Source organism: Lethenteron reissneri, chromosome 2, assembly GCF_015708825.2.
Source record: "Lethenteron reissneri isolate LAM-NWPU_2019-01 chromosome 2, ASM1570882v1, whole genome shotgun sequence".
Taxonomy (NCBI): domain Eukaryota; kingdom Metazoa; phylum Chordata; class Hyperoartia; order Petromyzontiformes; family Petromyzontidae; genus Lethenteron; species Lethenteron reissneri.
Window position 1 is genome coordinate 994,135 of NC_083780.1, and position 18,386 is coordinate 1,012,520.

At 52.5% G+C, this 18,386-nt stretch overlaps 1 protein-coding gene across 1 annotated transcript in view; it reads right to left on the minus strand.

Moving 5' to 3' along the window:
* The window catches only part of SNRNP200 (small nuclear ribonucleoprotein U5 subunit 200), a 50,974-nt gene that overhangs the window by 15,585 nt on the left and 17,003 nt on the right, over positions 1-18,386 (minus strand). The window contains exons 22-34 of the mRNA XM_061548403.1: positions 16,620-16,700; positions 16,141-16,224; positions 15,381-15,487; positions 13,834-13,952; positions 11,485-11,639; positions 10,661-10,850; positions 9,919-10,092; positions 9,385-9,545; positions 8,901-8,964; positions 8,088-8,251; positions 7,690-7,881; positions 7,329-7,507; positions 7,051-7,202 (exon numbers count right to left, since the gene is read on the minus strand). Coding sequence (XP_061404387.1) covers positions 7,051-7,202; positions 7,329-7,507; positions 7,690-7,881; positions 8,088-8,251; positions 8,901-8,964; positions 9,385-9,545; positions 9,919-10,092; positions 10,661-10,850; positions 11,485-11,639; positions 13,834-13,952; positions 15,381-15,487; positions 16,141-16,224; positions 16,620-16,700 — 1,822 coding nt within the window. The remainder of the gene's footprint in view (positions 1-7,050; positions 7,203-7,328; positions 7,508-7,689; positions 7,882-8,087; positions 8,252-8,900; positions 8,965-9,384; positions 9,546-9,918; positions 10,093-10,660; positions 10,851-11,484; positions 11,640-13,833; positions 13,953-15,380; positions 15,488-16,140; positions 16,225-16,619; positions 16,701-18,386) is intronic.

The following is an 18,386-nucleotide window of genomic DNA, read 5'->3' on the forward strand; positions in this document are numbered from 1 at the left end:
ACAGACACACACATTCACATATTTAGCTTTTACATTTAACATACAAAACGTCAGCATGTACTGCTGTCATCATAGGCAAAAATATATACACCCTCACCACTCTCCCTCACTCACACTCACCCTCACCACCACTACTCACCCTCACCACTCACCCTCACCACTCTCCCTCACCACTCTCCCTCACCACTCTCCCTCACCACTCTCCCTCACCACTCTCCCTCCCCACTCTCCCTCACCACTCTCCCTCACCACTCTCCCTCACCACTCTCCCTCACCACTCTCCCTCACCACTCTCCCTCACCACTCTCCCTCACCACTCTCCCTCACCACTCTCCCTCACCACTCTCCCTCACCACTCTCCCTCACCACTCTCCCTCACCACTCACCCTGACCACTCACCCTGACCACTCACCCTGACCACTCACCCGTCTCCCTCAACACTCACGCTCACCCTCACCAATCATCCTCGCCCTCACCACCACCACTCATCCTCACCACTCACCCTCGCCACCACCACTCACCCTCACCACCACCACTCACCCTGACCACTCACCCTCACCACTCACCTCTCACCACTCTCACCTCTCACCACTCACCACTCACCTCTCACCTCTCACCACTCACCACTCACCTCTCACCACTCACCTCTCACCTCTCACCACTCACCACTCACCACTCACTTTCACCACTCACTCTCATCGCTCACCACTCACTCTCACCACTCACACTCACCACTCACCACCTCACCACTCACACTCACCACAGACCCTTCACCACTCACCCTCACCACTCACCCTCACCAGTCACCCTCACCACTCACGCTCACCCCTCTCCCTCACCACTCACGCTCACCACTCATCCTCACCACTCATCCTCACCACTCTTCCTCACCACTCTTCCTCACCACTCTTCCTCACCACTCTTCCTCACTCCTCACCACTCACGCTCACCACTCACCCTCACTACTCACTAATCACCCTCACCACTCACCCTCACCACTCACTACTCACCCTCACCACCACTACTCACCCTCACCACTCTCCCTCACCACTCACCTTCACCATTCACCCCTTTCCCTCACCACTCACGCTCACCACTCACCCTCACCACTCACCCTCACCACCACCACTCTCCCTCACCACTCTCCCTCACCACTCTCCCTCACCACTCACCCTCACCTTAACCACTCACCTTCACCACTCACCCTCACCTCTCACCACTCACCCTCTCCACTCACCCTCAGCACTCACCACTCACCCTCACCTTGACCACTCACCCTCACCACTCACCCTCACCACTCACCACTCTCACCACTCACCCTCACCACTCACCCTCACCATTCACCCTCACCACTCACCTTCTCCACTCACCCTCACCACTCACCCTCACCACTCACCCTGACCACTCACACTGACCACTCACCCTCACCACTCACCACACACCTTCACCACTCACCACTCTTCTTCACTACTCACCCTCACCACTCACCCTCACCCCTCACCACTCACCCCTCACCACTCACCGCTCTCCCTCACCACTCACCCTCACCGCTCACCACTCACCCTCACCACTCACTTCACTGTGGTGGTGGTACCTGCTATCATGACAGTAGTACAAGCTGACGTTTTGTATGTGTAATGTCAAAAGCTAAGTTAGTGAATGTGTGTGTCTGTAAGAAATGTTAAGCATACTTGGCGACACGTAAGCAAGTTTTTTTTAAAACGGGAATAGGGTGATTGGTGGTGGTGAGTGGTTAGGGTGAGTAGTGAGGGTGAGTAGTGAGGGTGAGTGGTGAGCGTGAGTGGTGAGCGTGAGTGGTGAGCGTGACTGGTGAGTGGTGAGGGTGAGTGGCGGTTGTGAGTGGTGATTAGTGAGGGGTGAGGGTGAGTGGTGAGGGTGAGTGGTGAGGGTGTGATTGGTGCGGATGAGTGGTGAGTAGTGAGGGTGAGTGGTGAGGGTGAGTGATGAGGGTGAGTGATGAGGGTGAGTGGCGGTTGTGAGTGGCTGATTAGTGAGTGGTGAGTGGTGAGGGTGAGCGTGAGTGGTGAGGGTGAGTGGTGAGAGTGAGTGGTGAGGGTGAGTGGTGAGGGTGAGTGGCGGTTGTGAGTGGTGATTAGTGAATGGTGAGGGTGAGTGGTGAGCGTGAGTGGTGAGAGTGAGTGGTGAGGGTGAGTGGTGATTGGTGAGGGTGTGATTGGTGAGGATGAGTGGTGAGTAGTAAGGTTGAGTGGTGAGGGAGAGTGGCGGTTGTGAGTGGCGGTTGTGAGTGGTGATTAGTGAGTGGTCAGGGTGAGTGGTCAGGGTGAATGGTGAGGGTGAGTGGTGAGCGTGAATGGTGAGTGGTGAGGGTGAGCGGTGAGGGTGAGCGGTGTGCGTGAGTGGTGTATACTTGGCGACACGTAAGCAAGTTTTTTTTTTAAACGGGAATAGGGTGAGTGGTGGTGGTGAGGGTGAGTGTTGAGTGGTTGGGTGAGTAGTGAGGGTGAGCTTGAGTGGTGAGCGTGAATGGTGAGTGTGAGGGAGAGTGGTGAGGGTAAGTGGTGAGTGTGGTGAGTGGTGAGGGTGAGTGGCGGTTGTGAGTGATGATTAGTGAGGGGTGAGGGTGAGCGTGAGTGGTGAGTGGTGAGGGTGAGTGGTTGTTGTGATGGTGAGTGGTGAGGGTGAGTGGTGAGGGTGAGTGGCGGTTGTGAGTGGTGATTAGTGAGTGGTGAGGGATAATGGTGAGTGGTGAGCGTGAGTGGTGAGTGGTGAGCGTGAGTGGTGAGGGTGAGTGCTGAGCGGTGAGGGTGATAAGCGAGGGTGAGCGGTGAGGGTGAGTGGTGATTAGTGAGGATGAATGGTGAGGGTGAGTGGTGAGGGGTGATTGGTGAGGATGAATGGTGAGGGTGAGTGGTGAGGGTGAGTGTTGAGTGGTTAGGGTGAGTAGTGAGGGTGAGCTTGAGTGGTGAGCGTGAATGGTGAGTGGTGAGGGTGAGGGAGAGTGGTGAGGGTAAGTGGTGAGTGTGGTGAGTGGTGAGGGTGAGTGGCGGTTGTGAGTGATGATTAGTGAGGGGTGAGGGTGAGCGTGAGTGGTGAGTGGTGAGGGTGAGTGGTTGTTGTGATGGTGAGTGGTGAGGGTGAGTGGTGAGGGTGAGTGGCGGTTGTGAGTGGTGATTAGTGAGTGGTGAGGGATAATGGTGAGTGGTGAGCGTGAGTGGTGAGTGGTGAGCGTGAGTGGTGAGGGTGAGTGCTGAGCGGTGAGGGTGATAAGCGAGGGTGAGCGGTGAGGGTGAGTGGTGATTAGTGAGGATGAATGGTGAGGGTGAGTGGTGAGGGTGAGTGGTGATTGGTGAGGATGAATGGTGAGGGTGAGTGGTGAGGGTGAGTAGTGAGCGGTGAGGGTGAGTGGTTAAAGTGAGTGGTGAGGGTGAGTGGTTAGGGTGCGTGTTGAGGGTGAGTGGCGGTTGTGAGTGGTGATTAGTGAGTGGCGAGCGTGAGCGGTGAGGGTGAGTGGTGAGCTTTGAGTGGTGAGGGGTGAGAGAGTGGTTAGTGGTGAGGGTGAGTGGTGAGGGTGAGTGGTGAGGTTGAGTGGTGAGGGTTAGTGGAGAGTGGTGAGGGTGAGTGGTGATTGGTCAGTGGTGATTGGTGAGGATGAGTGGTGAGTAGTGAGGGTGAGTGGTGAGGGTGAGTGGTGGTTGTGATGGTGAGTGGTGAGGGTGAGTGGTGAGGGTGAGTGGTGGTTGTGATGGTGAGTGGTGAGGGTGGGTGGTGAGGGTGAGTGGTGAGTTGAATGGTGAGAGTGAGTGGTGAGGGAGGGTGGTGAGGGTGAGTGGTGAGGGTTAGTGGTGAGGGTTAGTGGTGAGGGTTAGTGGTGAGGGTGAGTGGTGAGGATGAGTGGTGAGGGTGAGCTGTGAGTGGTGAAGGTAAGTGGTGAGTACAGTCAATATGCACTGCTGTAATCATAGGTACCACCACCACCGTACGTACTGCTCTCATCAGAGCAGGTACCACCACCACCACAGTATGTACTGATGTCATCATCGCAGGTACCACCACACTCGGTATGTACTGCTGTGATCATAGCAGGTTCCACCACCACAATATGTACTCCTCTCATCATAGCAGATACCACCACAATATGCACTGCTGTAATCATAGCAGGTACCACCACAGCAGTATGCACTGCTGTAATCATAGGTACCACCACAGCAGTACACTGCTGTAATCATAGTATATACCACCACAGCAGTATGCACTGCTGCAACCATAGTATGTACCACCAGTCAGTATGCACTGCTGTAATCATAGCAGGTATCACCACAGCAGTATGCACTGCTGTAATCATAGCAGGTACCACCACAGTCAGTATGCACTGCTGTAATCATAGCAGGTACCACCACAATATGCACTGCTGTAATCATAGCAGGTTCCACCACAATATGCACTGCTGTAATCATAGCAGGTTCCACCACAATATGCACTGCTGTAATCATAGCAGGTACCACCAGTCAGTATGCACTGCTGTAATCATAACAGGTACCAACACAGCAGTATGCACTGCTGTAATCATAGCAGGTACCACCACAGTATGCACAGCTGTAATCATAGCAGGTACCACCACAATATGCACTGCTGTAATCATTGCAGGTACCACCACAATATGCACTACTGTAATCATAGCAGGTACCACCACAATATGCACTACTGTAATCATAGCAAGTACCAACACAGTATGTACTGCTGTAATCATAGCAGGTACCTCCACAATATGCACTACTGTAATCATAGCAGGTACCACCACAATATTCACTGCTGTAATCATAGCAGGTACCAACACAGTATGTACTGCTGTAATCATAGCAGGTACCTCCACAATATGCACTACTGTAATCATAGCAGGTACCACCACAATATGCACTACTGTAATCATAGCAGGTACCATCACAATATGCACTGCTGTAATCATAGCAGGTACCAACACAGTATGTACTGCTGTAATCATATCAGGTACCACCAGTCACTATGCACTGCTATAATCATAGCAGGTACCACCAGTCAGTATGCACTGCTGTAGTGATATCAGGTACCACCCTCAGTCGGTATACACTGCTGTAGTGATAGTAGATACTGCTATCGAGTTGGTAGATACTGCTATATAGAGTTAGTAGATACTAAAACAGTCAGTATATACCACTACAGTCAGTCAATACTGCTACAGTCAGTATATACTACTATACAGTCAGTACATACTACCACGGTAAATAGCTACTAGAATCAGTAGATACTATTATAGAGTGAGTAGATACTGCTATAGATTTAGTAGTTACTACTATAGTCAATGGATACAACTATAGAGTCAGCAGATACTATACAGTTAGTCGTTACGACTATATAGTCGGTAGATACTACTGTAGGCCCAGTAAATACTACTATGGTCAGTAGTTACTACAGTCACTAAATACTACTACACAGTCAGTAGCTACTACTGGCTCAGTAGATACTACGGTACAGTCAGTAGATACTACTACAGAGTCAATAGATACCACTTCCTCTGTTGTATGTAAGGTGTTGTTAGTATATATACCTATGAGGGGTAAAGATATTTTTTGAGGGGGGGGGGGGACCACAATTTTTGACATCAACTATTTACCCCACACTTTCTACAACTTTTTGGACTTGTGCAAGCCTCTTATATATTTGTTGGTGGAGAAATGTACAAACAGCCCACCGGGCTTTGACAATACCTTAGTATCTGTGTATATATATGTAAGGTTTTTAAGAAATATATTTTTGACCCGGGCAATGCCAGGTACTTCCGCTAGTTGACTATATATCTTGTATTCTCCACAGGGAATGGATTCTTTGCTCCGCTGCAAGTCTCCTTCACCACTCTCCCATTGACATATTTCGCTGCTTCCTCTTAGTATCTTTCACGCGACGGTCAATGGTATAGTGTATAGCAGTTTGTATAAATAGTATAAAATTGTAATGTTTAATACAATGTATAAGGTAATATACAGTATCGTAATTGTATAGTGAATATACAGCAGTGTGGTATACAGTAGGGTGGGTAGAATAATACTTAGGGTAATATTATAGACGAAGGTATAGAGTGGTGTATAGTAATACAGTATGTAATTTAATGTTGGGTTTGTCTATGGTAGTATATAGTACGGGGTAGACCCGTGTGATGTAAGAGAAAAAAGTTTAGCTGAAAGCATATTATATTTTTTGCGACATAGAATTGTAATGTATTACTTACTGTTAATAGCTCAGCTTATTGGAGAGTATATTTAGTATACTGATGATACCATGTAGTTTATACTTTAGTTTTTTACGTGGTTGTTCAGTAACTGGAGCTACATACTATTAACATTCCTTCCCTTTGTTAATGATACCCCCCATCCCCTCCCTTTGATACTGCTAATCCTGCATAATGCACGGACATAATATGACTTTGAAACCCCCCGCCCACCTCCTACGCATTTCCCATAAATATGCTAAATTCCTCTTGAGATGCAAATTCTTTTGTCAAGGCGCTCTTCTTCCCCCCTCCAACCCAGCTTAAATATACGCTCCAAGCTTGGTGGTGTTTCATTCTTCACCTGAGGACGGCTGCTTGCGTTGTGGCCGAAACGTCGTGAGAATTATTTTATTACGTTTTATTTGTATTATTTTATTACTTCCCTTCTACGTGACTTTACCGAAAGAACCAAGAAGATCTTCTCTTATTGTTTATATATAGCAACATTTAGGAGACGTTACATGTGTGCTGTATGTGTGGGTCCTGCGTGTGCGCTGCGCATGTGTGCTGTGCTGCGTGTGTGCTGCGTGTGTGCTGTGCTGCATACGTGCTTGCGTGTGCCGAGTGCGCTGCGTACGTTGTGTATGTATGTGCTGCGTGTATGCGCTAAATGTGTGTACCGTGTGCACGTGCATGTGTGCAGCACGTGCCGCATGCGTGACGTATGCGCTGTGTGTGTGCTGCGTGTGTGCTGCGTGTGTGTTGCGTGTGTGTTGCGTGTGCGCTCCGTGTGCGCTCCGTGTGCGCTGCGTGTGTGCTGCGTGTACCCGAGTGGAAGAGCTGCTCCACGGTGCGCCGCTCCGTCTCCGTGAGCCCCTCGTGCAGGTAGCCGACGCCGTTGGCAAGCGTCTCGCGCAGCGTGCTATCCGACAATTGCTCCAGGAATGGGGCCAGGTCCTCCTCGGCACAGTGCAGGAAGCTGGGGATGGGTGCGCAGGGTCACACGGGGTCACGCGAGCGGGGTCACGTGCGCGGGGTGGGACGCGCGGGGACGCCCGTGGGGAAACGCGGCGGGCCGCGGGTCGCGTTTTGGCGTACACCGTACCGGTGCGGCTGGATCTCGGCGGCGCAGTAGGTGAGGATGTCGATGGCGGTGAGGCGCGTCTGCTTGCGTGAGGGCACGAATACGAGCGCGGGTTTGTGCGGGGAGTGCTTGAGGATGGCATGGTACGCGGGCCGCCCCATCGCCATCAGTCGCGTCTGCGTGTGGCTGATATTGAAGCCCTGCACACGAGGAGACAACGGGAGGAGCAGAGAGACACGGGGTGGAGCGGGGAGACACGGGGAGGCGAGTGTAAATGATTATTGATGAGCCAATGAAACCGATTCCCGTGCTGCCGACACGAGCGCCGTGTCGTCCGCAGGAGAAGCACTTGATGACGACTCTCCGTGGCCCCCCTCCCCACCTGGATGTGGAGCTCGAGGGGCACGGGGCGGACATTTGGGTGGAAGTTGAAGGTGCCGGTGGCCGAGCAGCCGAGCCACTGGGCCACGTCCTTGGCGTTGGAGAGCGACGCACTGAGCGCCACCACGCGGATCGGACGCTCGATCTGGGACGAGATGTAGCGCATCCGCGAGCAGATCACCTCCAGCACGGGCTGCACGCGGACACACGGGGAGACAAGGGGACACACAGAAAGATACACGGGGAGATACAAGGACTGCATGCGCGGAGACACCGCCACACACCACACACACATCCCACACACCGTCACACACACATTCCACACACTGCCACACACCACACATACATCCCACACACCGTCACACACACGTGCACGCGCACACTGTGGGCCCCACGCACCCCGTTGTGAGCGCCGATGAGGTGCGTCTCGTCGACGATGAAGAGGTTGATCCCCTGCACGCCCTTGCGCTGCTTCCAGCGCCGGGAGAGCACGTCCCAGTGCTCAGGCGTGCTTACGATCACCTGGCCCCGCGCCAGCAGCTTTAGGTCCGCAGCCGTCTCGCCTAACGCACACACAGCCACACACAGTCATGCTCTCACGCACAGTCACGCATACACACACACACACAAAGACCCCCTCTGTATACCCTGAACAGACTGTTGGGGCAAGTGCTGTTAGCGAGCACCTATAAAGGCCGGGACGGCACACACGAGGGGGTGGGTGTGGCCAGCACCACGCCTGGTCACCTTTGTTTCCCTAGTGGCGTTGTTTACACACTGCACCAGGTGCTCATTTCAGGCTGAGTCGACCTAGATGAGGCCCAGGACCGGTTCAGATAATTGTCACTCGTGTTGGCAGTGGGAATCGAACTCGGGTCGCCGGGTTCGCAGAGCAGCATTGCCAACCGCTCCACAATCAAATACACAATCATATGTACACTCATACATAAACCATACATAAACACACATACACACGTGGGCAGTGTTAGAGATGTGGAGGAGGTGGTGCATGTTGTGCTGGATGTTGTGGGGGAGGTTGTGGTGGAGGGTGTGGTGGAGGGTGTGGTGGAGGGTGTGGTGGAGGTTGTGATGGTGGAGATGCAGCTGTGGTGGTAGAGGGTGTGGTTGAGGTGGTGATTATTGTGGTGGTGGTGCCGGTGATTGTGGAGGTGGTAGTGGAGGCGGTGGTGCAGCTGTGGTGGTGGTTGACACCTGTGAGCAGAACGACGCGGCGCCCCAATGCTCCTTGGAAACGGTCGACCCACTCGCTGTACACCTACACACAGAGACAAAGACCCCCCGCTTAGCCTTAACAGACTGTTGAAGTGCTGTTGGCGAGTAGCACCTATGAAGGCCGGCACGGTGCATGAAAGGGTAGGTGGCCAGCATCACTCCCGGCCGCCTTTGTGAGCGGGAATCAAACCCAAGTCGCCGGGTTCGTCGCGCAGTGCGTTAACCACTGCACCACCGCTCCCCACACCGAGCACAAACACAAAGAATCCCTGTATAGCCTTTAACAAACTGTTTGGGCAAGTGCTGTTAGCGAGCACCTATGAAGGCTAGAACGGCACAAGAGGGTAGCCATTACGCGTGGTTGTCTCTCGAGTGGCAATGTTCACACATCACACGTGTGCGCATACACACATACGCACTGTGACCCAGAATGTGTGTGCGCGTGCGTGTGAGCCCGTGTTACCTGCTGCGCCAGCGCCTCCAGTGGGGTGACGTACACGCAGCGCCCCTCCGGGTTGTGCATGAACAGCCGCAGGATGGCGAATTCCGCACAGATTGTTTTGCCGCTGCCAGCCGGCGCACCGATGAAGACATTGTCGTCGCTGTTGTACACGGCGTTGAACACTGCACACACATACAGGCAAAGGTCCCCCGTGTAGCCTCAACAGACTTGCAGGCTAAGTGCCGTTGGCGACTAACACCTACGGATGCTCCGTGTGCGCGTGATGCGGCCGGAACCGCAAGCACGCACACATGCACGTACGTTACATCGCTGTGCAGCTTTATAGGTGCATGCGTCAATCTGCAGGGGTTTGTGTGTTCGAGTCTATAGGGGCTTGTAGGAGTCTATAGGAGTCTAATACAGGAGTCTACAGGAGTGTATAGCCGGTCTATGGGAGCGTATAGCGGTCTACGGGAGCGTACAGCGGACTATGAGAGTGTATAGCATTCTAGAGGAGTGTATAGCGGACTACAGGAGTCCTGTGGGGGTGCACACCCTGTGTCTGGATGGGGTTGAAGAAGGGGAACGCGCTCTGGTAGAGGCGCTCATACTGGGGGCTGCGCAGCGCAGACACGGGCAATGGCTGCAGATCCAGCAGCTCGGTGGGGGGAGGGTATTTCTCTGGGAGCAGCAGGTGCCGGAACGAGACGGCCAGCTGCGTCTCCGACACTATGCAGGGAGACGCAGGGGGAGACACGCAGGGAGACGCAGGGGGAGACACGCAGGGGGAGACACGCGGAGAGACGCAGGGAGAAACAACAATGAGGAAACAAAACCATAGACAGGTGTCTTATTGTAAACACGTGGGTGTGCGCGCGTGCGTTTATGGGTGCTAACAGCACTTGCCCCAATGTTCTGTTAAGGCTATACAGGTGATATTTGTCTTTGTATATAAGTGACAGAGTTAGTGTTCGTGAGTGTGAGCGAGTGAGTGTAAATGACTATGAGCGAGTGTGAGTGAGTGTGAGCGAGTGTGAGTGAGTGAATGTCAGCGAGTGTGAGTATGAGTAAGCAAGTAAGCGGACGTGCCACCACTGATCCAGTGGTCAGATAGTAGTGTGTGTCAGTGTGCGTGTACACATGTAAGTGATTGTGAGTGAGCGTGAGTAATTGAGTGTGAGTGAGCGAGCGGAGGCACCGCTCACTGATCCAGCAGTTAGACAGCAGAGTATGAGCGAGCGTGAATATGAGTGGGTGTGAGTGAGTGACTGAGCGAGCGAGTGGAGGAGCCGCTTACTGATCCATCGGTCTGACAGCACGCGGATGAAGTACTGTGGTGGCAGCGGCTCAAAAACGGGCACAAAGAAGGAGACGAGGTGCTCGTCCTCGCAGAACTTGGCCTTCAGCAGGAAGTACTCGTGGTGCAGCACCACCTCCGAGTCCACGTCCTCCACGAGGATCCAAAACGCCTCGCTCTGCCCGTGCACCTGGCTCACCGTCAGTCACCATCAACGTCGTCAACATCAACCGTCACCATTGTCAGCATCAACTTCGTCACCATCAACGTCGTTATCATGAACATCAACATCAACGTCGTCACCATCAACATCGTCACCATCAACATCGTCCCAAGGATCCAGAATGCATCGTTCTGCCCGTGCACCTGGCTGGCTCACTGTCACCATCAACATTATCATAGAAGCTGGTGAGTGGGTGAACTCGTGGGTGAGAGAATGAGCGGATGAGCGAGTAAGGCAATGATGTGAGGTGGTGAGCTCATGGGCGCGTGGGTGGGTGAGCGAGTGACCCAGAGGCCATGAGGGAGCTCATAGGTGCGGTAGCAAGTGAATAGGTGAACTCATTAGTAAGCGAGCCGGCAAATAGGTAAGCCTGTGGGTAAGCATGTGAACAGGTGACCTTGTAGGTGAGCGAGCTGGAAAATAGGTGAGCGAGTAAGCAAGCGAATAGGTGAACTTGCAGATGAGCAAGCTAGCTAACAGGTGACCTCATGGGTGAGCTCATAGGCGAGTCAACACGAGAATAGGTGAGCTCGTGAATAAGCCGGTGAGCTCGTGGGTGAGCTCGCGGGTGTCGTGGCGGGCGAGGTGGCAGGCACCGCACCTTGTCGTCCCACTGGAAGTCCGGCGTGATGGTGAGCTCCACTCGCAGCGTGGAGCGGGTGATGGGCTGGATGTGGGTGGACAACTCCAGCCGCGGGAACTGGTGGACGTACTTGTGGATCGTCTTCCCCATCTTGGGCATGCGGATCAACTCACCTGCTCGCAGAGGTCACGGGGAGGTAGGGTGGGGTCCGTGAATGGTCAGGGCAGGGTTGGGAAGAGGTTGCAGTGAGGTTGTGTGGGTTTAAGTGGTGCGTGTAAGTGGTGCTGTGGTGTACCTGGTGGTTGTGTGCAGTGGTCACAGATGGTCTTGTGGTTGTGAATGTGGTTTTGGTGGTTGTGGTGTTACCTGATTCCATTGTGGTGGTTCTGTTTGTGGTGGTGGTTGTGGTGGTGTTCACTAATCTCGTTGTGCTGGTTGTTTGTGGTGGTAGTTGTGGTGGTGGTAACTTGCAGCGCCACACCTATCACCATATCATGAGGGGAAAGAAAGGTGATCCGATCTCTGACCCCCAGGAACAGGTTTGCAGAGAGGAAATCTCTCAGCCTGGAAAACATTATGGGTCAAAGTGTCTTCTCGGCTGCCGTGCCTTAAATATTGGAAGTGGCTGGCTAAAGTGCCATCTGTTGAGGAAGTACAGAAGGCGATCCAAAGTCTGAGACCAGGAAAAGCACCGGGCAGAGATGATCTTCCAAGCAAAATGCTGAGAAAGTGGGGTGGCGTTTGTGCGCACACTGCCCTATATGATATCATAATAACAGTCTGGACCACAGGACGGGTTCCCCAGGATTGGAATGAAGCCCTGGTGGTCCCCCTCTTTAAGAAGGGGGACCACACAGACTGTAACAACCACAGGGGCATCTGCTTCCTCGGTGTGTCGGGAAAGGTCCTGGCAACAATTATTCAACATCGCCTTGCCAGTCACGCTGAGGAGAACCTTGCGGAGCCCCAATGTGGTTTCACGAAAGGGCGGTCCTGCACAGATGCCATATTTTCTGTCCGTCTGCTACAGCAGAGGTGTAGGGAATTCCAACAGGACCTACATCTCCGCTCCATCACTCGTCCTGGGCTCTGGGTAGTTCTTTGTGCTTTCTGAGTCCCAAAAGCAAGATGGTGGGCAGGCCCGGGTAAAACTACGTGGCCGGGAGTTGGAGCCATTCCCTGTTCCTTGGGGTGCGACAGGGTTGTCCACTGGCTCTCACATTATTTAACATCTATTTCGACCACGAAGTTCGTGAAGCCTTCGATGGCTCTACCGGAGGAATTTACATCAGGTACAGATTCAATGGCAGGCTGATCGATGCCCGGGTGCGGTCAAGGCATGGCTCCCGATTGGTCAACCACGTTATATATGCTGATGATCTGGTGATTGCTGCTCACTCAGAGGAGGAGTTCGAGGCGCTGCTGCTGAACTTCAAGCATGCCACTAAGAGGTGGGTGGTCTTACAATCAGCCCCACAAAAACTAAGCACCTGCCTGGGTATTTTGTGCTATCAAGCACTCCACTCCCACTAATCGCAATTGGTGATGGGGCAGTTGTGGAGAGTGGAAAGTTTTCCATACCTGAGCAGTGTGCTCATGACCGTCTCCGTCATGACAGCAGAAGCCTCACTCCGAATCAGTCGAGCAGCATTATCTTCGGCTGCTTGCGAAACGTGGACCCCCCTTAACATCTTCGTCGGTTAGAAACATTTAGGCTGGCCTGCCTAGGATTCATCCTGGGTTTAACCAGGCTGGATTGTGTGAGGAGCTCATAAATCCTTGAAAGATCTCAACAAAGTCTCATCGGTGAGCTCCTTTGGCAGGCAAGGCTAGCTCGGTCATGTGACCCACATGCCCAGCCACAGCATGCTTAAACAGCTTTTGTTCGGCCAGATAGAGGGGGCTAAACGGGAGCAGCACAGTCTAGAGAAGAGACGAGAGTGATGTAGTACAGGAGGGCGTGGACTGGTACCAGCGGTGTCAAGATCGGCCTCTGTGGAGGAGGGTCATGAAGGACGCTACTGGGCAGTTGGAGGCAGTCGTTCCCCTGCAGCATCAACGGAGGGCAGATGCTCACGACAACGCGCGGAGCAACGGGCGTCTAAAACATAGTTGGCACAGTAGGGGCAACAGGTGGTGCATCGGCCAGTCATCTCAGTCATTCGACCCATGGCACCTGGGTCTGTCCTGTGACCTCCTGCCAGTGGGCGTTCGACACTTCACATGGTCTTAACGTACACATAAGCCTGGAAAAAGCACTGTGATAACGTCACCGCCACTTAGTGGGGAATAGCGGTTGTTTTTGTTGTTGGTGGCAATGGTGGTGGTTGCAGTGGTGTTGGTAGTGGTAATAGTGGTGGTGTTCACCGATCTCGTTGTGATTGAGGTCGTAGAAGCGCTCCCAGGGGAAGTTCTTCTTCTCGATCTTCTTGACGACTTCCTCCGGGATTTTCCTGAACTGGCGCAGGGGGCTCATCGACTGCCACCTAAACCACAGACACCAACACAACCCCCAAGTCCACAACCACAATCACGGACACCACCACAATCACCGCCACAACCACAACCACGGTCACAACCACAGCTGCTACTACTACTGTCTCAACCATAACCACCACCACGTTCACAACCACCACCGTCACAATCACAACCACCAGCACGGCTACGACAATGGCCACAACCATAACCAAGTCTACAACAACCACGACCACAAGCACAACCACCAGCATGGCAACAACCACGGTTACAACCACCAACATGGCATCCACCATGGTCAAAACCACCACCACAGCTACCATCACTGTCACAACTACAAACACGGCCACCACAGCAACAACCACGGCCAGCACCACAAGCACATTGACAACTACGACCACGGTTACAACCAAAGACAAAGATCCCCTGTATAGCCTTAACATACTGTTGGGGCAAGTGCTGTTAGTGAGCACCTATGAAGGCTGGCACGGCACACGAAGAAGGAGGTGGCCAACACCACGCCCGGCCGCTTTTGTTTCCCTAGTGGCGATGTTTATAGACTGCACCAGGTACTCATTTGAGACTGAGTCGACCTAGGGGAGGCCCAAGACCGATTCAGATAATCGTCACTGGCGTTGGCCATGAGCGAGAATCAAACGCAGGTCGCTAGGTTCATAGCACAGCACGCTAACTGTTGCGCTCCCCGATAACAAACACAACCATGATCACAACAACCCCACCCATGGCCACATCCACGGTCACAACCACGGCTACTACCATAACTACAGCAACTTCATGGTGAATCCACGGTGTAACTGATAAGTACAGTGAAACTGCAGTGAATGCATGGTAAAAGTGCTGTAAGAACTATGGGTAATCCACAGTACCATCAATAAAAACTGCGGTAAACCAATGGTGACACGGCATTGATGACCAGTGAATCCACGGTGAAACCGCATGTGTATGTGTACACAGCGTGTGTGCATGTACACGTGTAAATATGCGTATGCAGGGGTGTGTATGTTACTATTGATAAGTTTTATTTCACCAGGTAAGGTCCACTGAGCTGTAGAGTTATTTTTCATAAGCGACCTGGCCATGAATGATAACTCAAAGTGGTTTATCATGGGGAAATTTACAGCAGGCAAATACTCTAAACGCATGTTGATTCTAAATGTGGAAGGAAAAACCGGAGGACTTAGAGAAAAATCCACGCAAAATGCAAACTCCAAATATACAGGTGTCAGGGTCGGAATCGGACACATGAGCTGCTGTATACCAGGTGAGGTAGTTAACAACTCCCTACCGTGGCACCTTATAGGTGTATACACAAATGAATATGCGTGCGTGTGCATGTCTGTGCGTGTACACGACAAGTGCACGCATCTCAGTGCATCTGTTCATGGTGTGCACAGGCACGTGTGTACGCGTGTGCGTACATGCGTTTGTCAATCATCTTGCAGAGGCTGAGCACTTTGTCCGTGAGCTGGGCCCAGCCGCGGTGCAGAACCATCTCAAACAGGCAGCGCATCAGTCTTCCTGCAGACTGTACGCACACACACATGCACACATTCATACAAAGATCCGGCGTATATCCTTAACAGACTGTTGGGGCAAATGCGGGAAGCGAGCACCTATGAAGGTCGACATGGTGCACAAGGGGGTGGGTGGCCATGTTTACACACCACATCAGGCACTTATTTGAGGCAAAGTCGACCTAGGCGAGGCCCAGGACTGGTTCAAATAATCGCCACTGGTGTTTACCATGAGCGGGAGTCGAACTCAGGTTGCCGGGTTCATAGCGCAGCACGCTAACCACTATACGACCGTTCACACACACACAAACACTGGAACAAATATCCCCTGTGTCGCCTCACATGGGCTGTAGGGGAAAGTGCTATTAACGAGCAGCACTGATGAAGGCGGGCATGGCACACGCGCAGCTGCCTTTGTCTCCACAATGCTGATGTTGACACACCACACCAGGTACTCGTTGAAAGGCCGAGTCGATCGAGGGGATAGCTCAGATACCGGTTCGGATATTCATCACTGGTGTTGGCCGTGAGCGGGAACCGAACTCCGATTGACAAGCCTTTCGTGTGATGCGCTAACCACTACACCACCACTCCCCCCACACACACTGACCCCTTCCTCTTCGCCCATGCGTGTGGCCCCGTCCGTGCGTATGTGCGCTCGTACCTGTGTGACGTACACCATGTCTGCCATCAGGGCAAATCCCTCCAGCTTCAGCTGCGAGATGTATGCCTGCAGCAGCACATTTATCTGCAGCACACACACAGCACAAATACACGTGAAGCACACGCACACAGCACACACTTAGCACACACACGCACTAGGGCAGCACACACATGTGCAACTGTGTGTGTGTTCGTCAGTCTATGTGCGTGTGTGTGTATGCTCACGCACCGTGGCACTGGTCTCCTCGATACGCGAGTGCGTGAGTGAATTTGTGCGAGTGTGTGTGTGAATCGATGAGTGTGCGTGTGTGTGGGTGTGTGTGTGAATCGATGAGTGCGAGTGAATGTGTGCGAGTGAATGAGAAGATGTCAGTGAATGTGTGAGTGAATAAATGTGAGTGAATGTGTGAGTGAATGTGTATGAGTGATTGAATGTGTGAATGCGGGTGCATGAGTGAACGAGTTATTGTGGTCATTCACCTTGGCGCTGGGCTCCTCGATGCTCTCTTTCACTGGGATGGGAACTCTCTCCAGGAGCTTCTGCAACTCCAGCTTCTCCTCCTGTGCACACACACAAATATACACACACAGACACACATATATATCGGTACACACACAGATACATATGAACAAAGACAAAGACAGCCCCGAACAAACTGTTGAGGCAAGTGCTGTTAGCGAGCGCCTATGAAGGCCGGCATGGCACAGGAGGGGTGGGTAGCCAGTACCACGCCCGGCCGCCTTTGTCTCCCTCGTGGCGATGTTTACACACTGTTTAGGTACTCAGCCTCAAATAAGTCGACCTAGGGGAGGCCCAGGACCAGTTCAAATAACCATGACCGGTGTTGGCTGCTAGCAGGAATTGAACTCGGAATGCTGGGTTCGTAGCACAGCGCACTAACCGCTACACTACCACTCCCCACACACACAGACACGCAGAGACAAACACGCACACATATATATAGACACACGCGCAGACACACAACAACCGCCATTCATCACTAAGTAGCGGTAATGTCACAACGGCGCTTGTGCCAGGCTATGTGCCGGTTAAGGCCACATATATAGACAGACACATACGCACACATCTATATAGACACAGGCGCAGACAAATACACACACATAAACAACTAGCGGGAAGTAGCCGGCGTTGCTCGGGCGAAAAAGACACACACATATCGACTCACACACACACACATCGACCTACACGCACACATAAGGACTAACATACACACACATGGACTTACACACACATGGCCCCACGCACACACCGACTTACACACACAGATCGACTTACACACACAGATCGACTCACACGCACAAAGAGCCACACACACACATCCACTTACATGCAGACACATCGACTTATATACACACACACATCGACTTGTATACACACACACACGGAAATACACACACACCGACTCACACACACCGACTCACACACGCATCGACGCAGACACGCACATCGACTCGCACGCACACGTCTACACACACACCACGCACACACATTGACTAACCCACACATATCGACTAACACACGCACATATCGACATACAGACAAACAACGACTCGCACACACACATGGACCTACACACACACATCGACTGACACACATCGACTGACACACATCAACCAACACACAAACACATCGACTTATAAACGCACATGGACTCACGCAGACACACATTTCGACGTACACAGACACACACACATCGCCTGACACAGATGAACCCACACACACACATCGACTGACATACTTAAACTACGTACATACATATGGACTTACACACAAAGACAAAGATCCCTCGTATAGCCTTAACAGACTGTAGGGGCAAGTGCTGTTAATGAGCACCTATGAAGGCCGGCACGGCACAAGAGGGGGTTGGGTGGCCAACACCACGCCCAGCCGCCTTTGTCTCCCCAGTGGCGATGTAAACACATCGCATCAGGTACTCATTTGAGGCTGAGTCGACCTAGGGGAGGCCCAGGACCAGTTCAGATAATTGTCACTGGTGTTGGCCGTGAGCGGAAATCGAACCCGGGTCACCAGGTTTGTAGCGCAGCGTGCTAACCGCTAGACTACCGCTCCCCCTTACACACACACATATCGACTAACACATACACATGGACTTACACACACACATCGACTGACACACACACCGCATATACACACATGGACGTACACAAACACAACGACTGTCACACACACACACATTGACACACACACACATTGACTCGCACACA